Source organism: Macaca nemestrina, chromosome 1 (assembly GCF_043159975.1).
Source record: "Macaca nemestrina isolate mMacNem1 chromosome 1, mMacNem.hap1, whole genome shotgun sequence".
In the NCBI taxonomy this organism is placed as follows: domain Eukaryota; kingdom Metazoa; phylum Chordata; class Mammalia; order Primates; family Cercopithecidae; genus Macaca; species Macaca nemestrina.
Genome location: NC_092125.1, coordinates 16,175,577 through 16,184,531, shown reverse-complemented (window position 1 = coordinate 16,184,531; position 8,955 = coordinate 16,175,577). Strand labels below are relative to the sequence as shown.

Genomic DNA, 8,955 nt, shown 5'->3' with positions numbered 1-8,955 from the left:
TGAACAGCTTATCTTTACAAATGTGGGACAAAGAAAGGACTAGGAGTCCTCCATCTGCTCACCTGAGACAAAGGCACTCATGACTCCTTCTTCAACTCTATGTTTACTGTATGTAAAAATGCAGATCTGCAGAGCTGGAGATGAATGTACAATTGACTATTTCTCTACCTACTCTTTTTACATGTAAAATGTGGATTCAGTGAAGGTTGATCAAAAGCCTCAAAGGCAGGTTGCAGTGGTTGCAAAATGCCCCTTTTCCCTACCCCCCGCCCCGCCTTTTTCCCCTATTGCCCATTCTTTCCCCTTTAAATAATGAAGTCCCCAAATCCTCTTTGGAAAAAGTAGCCACAGTTGGGTCTGTCGCTCATGTCCCTTTTCCCTCAGCACATCTTTAACCTTGGCAAAATAAACCTCTAAATTAATTGAAAGCTGTCTCAGATACTTTTTGGTTTACACATCCTCTCTCTCTCTCTCTCTGTCTCTCTCTCTTTTTCTCTCTCATGTCTTGCCCATGTTTGCGTACATCCTACTGTCTCTGTTCAATCCTCTGCCTTGCTCTGGGCACTCCCAGGAGGCAGGGACTGTAACTCCTGGCTCATTTGGTGCAGAGCTGGCAGGAGAAGCATGCACAGAGGCACTTATTAAACGCTCCTGGACAGTGAGGAAGAACTGAGGCCAAAAGGTAAAACCACTAACATGCTTCAGAGGGTAAAGCCAAGGGCCAGCAGGAACCAGGGCAGAGCATTCATCTCTCTCATGTTCCCAGGACACTCATCCTCTGCCAGCCCTCAGGACCTCCTTTTCTAGTCCAGCCACCTCTTCCCCAGCACAGACCACCAGTGGAGTTTTGGAACTTCATCCATCTGGTGGAGCATAACTATTTGGGTGTTAGTTTAAACATGATTTTAAACTTTAGATTCAGCCAAGCTTGGCTGCAGCTACCTCCTAGGTTCCTATCTGTGGGCACCCTTCCTCCCCTCTTTTCTTCTGCTCTGAAATGTCAAGTCTAAGTGGAGGAAGGTGAGAATCAGTGAGAAGCAGGAGAGGGAAGGCAGGAGGCCTGTTTGTGTACCCCACAAACACTTGCAGAAGAGGAAGACACTACATGGGTCAATAGCTACAACACGGCCAGATGCAGAAGGCACACCATCACACGGTCATAGAGTGAGAGATGGAATGGAATGGAGCGACCCCTGGACAGGTGGACAGACAGATGAATGGCTGGCCAAGGTCATGGACAGATAGATAAATGGTAAAAGCTGAATCTAACAGATGGAGAGTTGTTTTTCTGAGCAGAAATTACAGGAGTTTGCAAATTTCCGGCATCTATTGTCCCAATGCAAGAAGGTGCTCTCAGAGGTCAAAACAACATCATAACTCAGGGCATTGCTCACTGGGACCAAATAGGACTTCATCAGTAGTTCGGAGGCCCCCACTGCACCCACCTGTTCTCTGTGTCCCTTCACAGGATGACACCCCGTGCTGAGCACCACCTTTTCTGGGCTGTTCTGTGCTGCTCTCCTGGCTGCCACCACTCGGGGCATTGTTGCCACCTGTCGCCGGGGCCCCTCCTCCGTCCACGTCTTCAATGTTGCCGCCACTCTGCTGGCGGGCATTGCAGTCCTTCCGCATCCTGTGAGAGGGAGAAATCCTTTGAGGATTCTCACCAACACATTCCTAATCCCCCTAAATGCTCCACCATGGCCTTGCCTAAATCGGGATCGAAGACCATCCTCTCCAGGTGAGCAGCCACCTGGCATGCTGGTGGGAAGAGGGGCTGTTGTTCGCAAACCTCGGCATCTGGTCAATGAACAGACTGCACCAGGATGAATGGGCTTCAGTCTCAACCTTCCATAGGAACCCTTAGTGCCGAAGCTCGATGGGGAGCTCTGCATCTTCCGGCAAAACTTCTTAGAATTCATCCCAACTGATTACTATGTCCAGGTAAGAAGACTTATTGGATGAGAACTGTGTGCTGGAATGTTCTTCCAGTTCTTGCTAACAGATGTGGAACGGTTACTGCTAAAGACTCATGACCTTGGCAGCTCTGCAAGAACTCAAGCAGATTCTCAGCCTGTGCAAATGTGGGGGAAAGAGATTCTCATCTGTATGAGATTTCCCATGGATTCATAATCTGAGACTGCTTGCTGAAACAAATGATCTGTTCAATGCCACTTGGGGGTAGCAGTTTTAATCATATGAGAAAATGGTGGCTGACACTGAAATCTGAACCAGGAGTACAGAGCTCCCTGCATCCCCCATGCCTTCCCCCAACATCTGGATAGAGGCATTTGTTGTAAAAACTTACCTTACCCACTTGGTCCAGAACCAGGTCCTAATTCTGTCCAAAGTGATGGGTCCACCCCAGACGTTCTTCAGCTGCTTGTGGGTCCCTAGGTAGGATGTGGTTAGTGGGGAGACATACATGGGGTACCCCAGGGGCTGATCGCAGGAGGAGTTAATCAAGTTCCGCAGGACCTGCTTATTGTTCTGGATGCTGCCGCGCTCTGGATTGCGGTTGCGAAGAAATATGAGCTCCTGCTGCTGTCCAGCCCAAAGTCCTCGGACGCATTCTTTGTTAACCTGCCGGTCAGAGAGGGAATGGGAAGAAAGGCAGATGGCCTGTGTTTTCCAGTCTATTGGTTTCTTTTCTTTTCTTTTTTTTTTTTAGATAGAGTTTCACTCTTGTTGCCCAGGCTGGAGTGCAATGGCACAATCTTGGCTCACCGCAACCTCCGCCTCCTGGATTCAAGCAATTCTCCTGCCTCAGCCTCCTGAGTAGATGGGCTTACAGGCATGCACCAACACACCTGGCTAATTTTGTATTTTTTAGTAGAGACAGGGTTTCTCCATGTTGGTCAGGATGGTCTCGAACTCCTGACCTCAGGTGATCCACCCGCCTTGGCCAATCTATTGGTTTTTAACTACAATGAGAGAGCAGGACTCTGGGACTGAATATCTGTGACTACAAAAGTTTGTTGTAAAGCTCTTTTCACAGTCAAGCCAGAAGAGCTGTCCTGCAAGACGGATATGATGCCATCTTCATGGGGAAACTGAGAGAGAATGCAAAGAAAGTAGTTTTTGTTTTCACTTAGTGATTTGAAGCTATATGAAAAGAAGAGCCATTGGGAATAAGGCTTATTGGAGCCAGGAACGGGTTATGAGAGACAGGTGTGGGTTCTAGAGAATTAAAAAGTCTCTACAAATAAGCTATATCCTGACTCTCACCTACATGTGTGTCTACTGGGTCTTCTTGGCAAAGTCTGTGCCTGTGTGCTGGCTCTGAGGTGGAGGGTGATCCTGCCAGGGGAACGCAGCACCCAGCCCGATGCCATGCCCTGCCCCACTTGCCGGCCAGTGCTCCTTCCAGAACATTCCTCTGAACAGAGGATGCTGGCACAGGGACTCCTGTGTCAGTGGCCCCCTGTCCACCACCATTCTATTTCTTCTTAGATAGAGAGATGTGAGCCAACGGGGGACCCAGAAAGCGTGGCTGCCATACCTTGATCACCTTGAAGCTCAGGAAGCTTCTGTGGAGCATGATGACCTTGTACTCGTCGGCGCCCTCGTCCACCACGTGCCGCAGGGTGAGCAGCTCTTCCTTATTGGACAGCACTGCGCCCCGCCAGGCTGGGTCACCCTCATGGCAGATGACCACCTTCTTCTCAAAGGACTGGATGGCCTCGTAGAGGACTGCTGGGTCTTCATACTCATCAGGGCAAGTGAACTGGTCCTGGTGGGAAGAAGTGTGGATGGGGGCTGGGCAAGGATCAGAGGAACTCACCCCCAGGAAGCATTGCAGGTGGCAACTGTCCAGTGACCTCCAAAGCTAAGCCCTTTCCTCATCTTCCTCTCTCCTGTTCTTTTTCCAAATCCTGAGCTCGGCACAGAGGACACCTCTTAACTCATTGCACTAACCAATGGAATATGCCTAGAAAAGAGCTTCATGGCTTAGGTTCCTCTGACTTTCCCATATAGTTTTAGATATAGGTTGGGCACTTTTGCTAAGTTATTGTCTCTGCACAATACCTGTCTTTCTCCTAGTGGAGTATCACCACGTCCTAGCTGCTCTTGAGGGCAAATCACCATTGGCTAAAGTCAAGAATATCTGGATGGCTTCAATGCTTAGTTACCTAAGTAATAAACCCACTTACAGAGCTGTGCAGAGAAAGGAGACCATATTTTTCTTTTTTTTTTTTTTTTTTTTTGAGACGGAGTCTCGCTCTGTAGCCCAGGCTGGAGTGCAGTGGCCGGATCTCAGCTCACTGCAAGCTCCGCCTCCTGGGTTCACGCCATTCTCCGGCCTCAGCCTCCCGAGTAGCTGGGACTACAGGCGCCCGCCACCTTGCCCGGCTAGTTTTTTGTATTTCTTAGTAGAGACGGGGTTTCACCGTGTTATCCAGGATGGTCTCGATCTCCTGACCTCGTGATCCACCCGTCTCGGCCTCCCAAAGTGCTGGGATTACAGGCTTGAGCCACCGCGCCCGGCCGAGACCATATTTTTCAAAGGCCATTTTTTCCCCTAAAGTTTCAGGCTGATCCTCTTTCTTTTTTTTTTCCCAAAAGACAGGGTCTTGCTCTGTCACCCAGGCTGGAGTGCAGTGGTGTAGTCATAGCTCACTGCAGCCTGAAACTCCTGGGCTCAAGCAATCCTTCCACCTTAACCTCCTGAGTAGTTGAGTGATACTTAAAAAAAAAAAATAGGTTTGGCCAGGCACGGTGGCTCACACCTATAATCCCAGCACTTTGGGAGGCCAAGGCGGGCAGATCACCTAAGGTCGGGAGTTCGAGATCAGCCTGACCAACATGGAGAAATCCCATCTCTATTAAAAACACAAAATTAGCTGGGCATGGTGGTGCATGCCTGTAATCCCAGCTACTTGGGAGGCTGAGGCAGGACAATCGCTTGAACCTGGGAGGTGGAGGTTGTGGCAAGCCGAGATCATGCCATTGCACCCCAGCCTGGGCAACAAGAGCAAAACTCCATCTCAAAAATTAAATAAATAAATAAATAAATAAATAGGTTTTTACCTGGTGAAGTTTCAGGGACATCCTGATAGCTGGAGCTACAACTTTATGCAGTAGGTCCATGTCAGCAAATACCCACTCGTCACGTGCTGTTATTCTGAAGTCACCTTTGAAGAGGGCATGGAGGCCATATAGGAAAGAATCCAGGCTGCAAAACAAAGTCCTAACTACTATTAATTCACATGGAACAAATGTTCAGAATCCTGTCATTGTGAGCAAGGTTTGAGTCTCCCGTTTGTCCAAGAATTATCTTAACATTTAGGCTGATATAGAAAGAAAAGGAAGGTAACAGGACTCAACCCAATGCACCAAGTGCCTACCCCTATAGCCCATGTTTGGGCCCTCATAAGTGCTAGTGTCATGGCATGGGCATTGTCTTCAGTCATTTTAGGAGCCACCGAAGTACTTGATTGCTGAATGTGACACTAGGATTTCAGGTCAGAACTGGCCTCACATGTCCACTCAAAGTTATAGTGCTAAAACACAGGTTCTTCTACCCCAATAATCCTCTAGAGACTACCAGCTCCCCAGAGATAATGACGCTAACTGCAGAATAATGCAGGAGCCTTTATTCTTCTTCTTTGCATTTCTGTATATCATTTTGGGGCTATGTTATTGGATTCAACCACAATATGGAGAGAGGAAATAAAACTAAACGAAACGTCAAATGGATCATTTAGGTTCTCAGAGAACATGCATTTCCTAATCCCACCATTTTTTTCAATGATGAGAGGAAGAGGCAAAAGAGTGAAGCTTAAAACAAAAGATTAAGCAACTTCAGCAAAGTCTCAGGATACAAAATCAACGTGCAAAAATCACAAGCATTCATATACACCAATAATAGACAAACAGAGAGCCAAATAATGAGTGAACTCCCATTCACAGTTGCTACAAAGAGAATAAAATACCTAGGAATACAACTTACAAGAGATGTGAAGGACCTCATCAAGGAGAACTACAAACCACTGCTTAAGGAAATAAGAGAGGACACAAACAAATGGAAAAACATTCCATGCTCATAGATAGGACAATCAATATCATGAAAATGGCCATACTGCCCAAAGTAATTTATAGATTCAATGCTATCCCCATCAAGCTTCCATTGACTTTCTTCATAGAATTAGAAAAAAAATTTTAATTTCATATGGAACCAGAAAAGAGCCTGTACAGCCAATACAATCCTAAGCAAAAAGAACAAAGCTGGAGGCATCACGCTACCTGACTTCAAACTATACTACAAGGCCACAGTAACCAAAACAGCATGGTACTGGTACAAAAACAGATACATAGACCAATGGAACAGAACAGAGGCCTCAGAAATAATGCCACACATTTACAACCATCTGATCTTTGACAAACCTGACAAAAACAAGCAATGGGGAAAGGACTCCCTATTTAATAAATGGTGTTGTGAAAACTGGCTAGCCATATGCAGAAAACTGAAACTGGACCCCTTCCTTACACCTTATACAAAAATTAACTCAAGATGGATTAAAGACTTAAATGTTAGACCTAAAACCACAAAAACCTTAGAAGAAAACCTAGGCAATACCATTCAGGACACAGGCATGGGCAAAGACTTCATGACTAAAGCACGAAAAGCAATGGCAACAAAAGCCAAAATTGACAAATGGGATCTAATTAAACTAAAGAGCTTCTGCCCAGCAAAAGAAACTATCATCAGAGTGAACAGGCAACCTACAGAATGGGAGAAAATTTTTGCAATCTATCCATCTGACAAAGGGCTACAATCCAGAATCTACAATGAACTTAAACAAATTTACAAGAAAAAACCCCATCAAAAAGTGGGCAAAGGATATGAAGAGACACTTCTCAAAAGAAGACATTCATGTGGCCAAAAAACATATGAAAAACAGCTCATCATCACTGGTCATCAGAGAAATGCAAATCAAAACCACAATTAGATACCATCTCATGCCAGTTCGAATGGCAATCATTAAAAAGTTAGGAAACAACAGATGCTGGAGAGGATACGGAGAAATAAGGATGCTTTTACACTGTTAGTGGGAGTGTAAATTAGTTCAACCATTGTGGAAGACAGTGTGGCGATTCCTCAAGGATCTAGAACCAGAAATACCATTGACCCAGCAATCCCATTACTGGGTATATACCCAAAGGATGATAAATCATTCTACTATAAAGATACATGCACACATATGTTTACTGCAGCACTATTCACAATAGCAAAGACTTGGAACCAACCCAAATACCCATCAATGATAGACTGGATAAAGAAAATGTGGCACATATATACCATGGACTACTATGCAGCCATAAAAACGAATGAGTTCATGTCCTTTGCAGGGACCTAGATAAAGCTGGAAACCATCATTCTCAACAAACTAACACAAGAACAGAAAAGCAAACACTGCATGTTCTCGCTCGTAAGTGGGAGTAGAACAATGAGAACACATGGACCCAGGGAGGGGAACATCACACACCAGGGCCTGTTGGAGGCTGGGGGGCTAGGGGAGGGATAGCATTAGGAGAAATACCTAATGTAGATGACGGGTTGATGGGTGCAGCAAACCACCACGGCATGTATATACTATGTAACAGACCTGCACGTTCTGCACATGTATCCCAGAACTTAAAGTATAATAATAATAAAAAAAGAATTCAATTCAATTGTTTTTCATATTTGGCCAACACTCAATTATATAAAAATTACAGCTCCACACACTTACATATTTTTTTTAAAAGATGGATCTTTCAAGAGTATTCGGGTGTTCAGGTTCCTAGGATTTTCCTGCCTCGCTTCCATTTCCCACACATCACTCAGAGTTGCCAGGATGAAGAACAGGGGTATCACCCAAGGGAAATCTCTCAGAGCCTGGGGCCTTTAAATTTTGGATGAACCTGGGGAGTAGGTTTGGGAAAGCAACTCATCCTGCATTCCTAGGAGAGGAAGAACAGTTTCTCCTTTTTTTCCTGTGTTTTCTTTCTGTAAGTATTCTCTATGGCAGCCGCCTCTTACAACCCTGGTCTCTCACATCCCCAAGAGGTAGTTACGAGGCAAGTACAAGAAACGGCGTCCCTGACAGGGTCGGCTTGGGACAGGATAGCAGGGCATGTGTGTGAAGGCAGTCTCTGAGGAAGGCTCCTCCTAAGGATTTAATGAGTTTGCTCACTGAGCAAGGCTTCTGATTCAACACAGCGCATTAGACCTGCACATCAGGGAAATAGTTCCACTGATTGCTATTTTAGCATTTCAATGTGATGTACCACTATCATTAATATCTAGGACTCCCTTGAGAAAGAGGCTGCCAAGGCTTCACGGCTTCAGAGCAGACTGTGGGAAACAGGAACAGCCAGGGGCTGGTCAGGTGGGGTTCGGGGTGCTGTGGCCTAGAGGAGCCTGGAATCTTCCAGAAAAAGATCCAAGAAGCTATCAAAAGCTTCCTGGGGCCGTGAGCTTTAGCAACTGCCTAAGAGGCACCAAGAAGACTATTTTACAACAGCAGAGTCAGGCTGCAGGTAGGCTGATGCCGAGAATGGAGGCTTCTAAACATGAATAATGACCACTACCTGCTCTCAATAGAAAACATTTGGAAATGCTCCCAGAATCAGATAGGACCTACGTGCCAAAATGAGAGAGCTAACTCCTGAAAAATGGGTGGGATTTATTCAGGAAAGGATTCGGAGGGGCATGATACTTGCTCAGAATGGCCTTGCATACGCATAAGAGAAAAAGCTTTCTCCAGATGTAGAGATGGGGATAGTGGAAAAGGAAGATTAACACCCAGACACCCAGCGCAACATCCACAGACAAAAGAGAAGAGCCAGGAATCGCAGGCATCAGCCTAGTGTTTGCCCAGCTGCATGTGCCCAGCAGCCATCAACTGCTCACTCACCAGCAGAAGAAAGGCAGGCTCCACAGGCTGCCTTTCTAAGATGCTTGAGTTC

At 46.1% G+C, this 8,955-nt stretch overlaps 1 protein-coding gene across 4 annotated transcripts in view; it reads right to left on the bottom strand.

The window, feature by feature from the left end:
• Positions 1-8,955, bottom strand: part of LOC105464123 (pecanex 2) — a 310,280-nt gene that overhangs the window by 14,350 nt on the left and 286,975 nt on the right. For 2 of the 4 annotated variants that reach the window (XM_011711793.3, XM_071074159.1), the window contains 4 exons: positions 5,032-5,176; positions 3,503-3,733; positions 2,309-2,583; positions 1,446-1,633 (listed from right to left, as the gene is read on the bottom strand). In XM_011711793.3, coding sequence (XP_011710095.2) covers positions 1,446-1,633; positions 2,309-2,583; positions 3,503-3,733; positions 5,032-5,176 — 839 coding nt within the window. Of the gene's footprint in view, positions 1-1,445; positions 1,634-2,308; positions 2,584-3,502; positions 3,734-5,031; positions 5,192-8,955 lie in introns of all 4 variants that reach the window. The other 2 variants (XM_011711792.3, XM_071074156.1) reach the window with 1 other exon arrangement.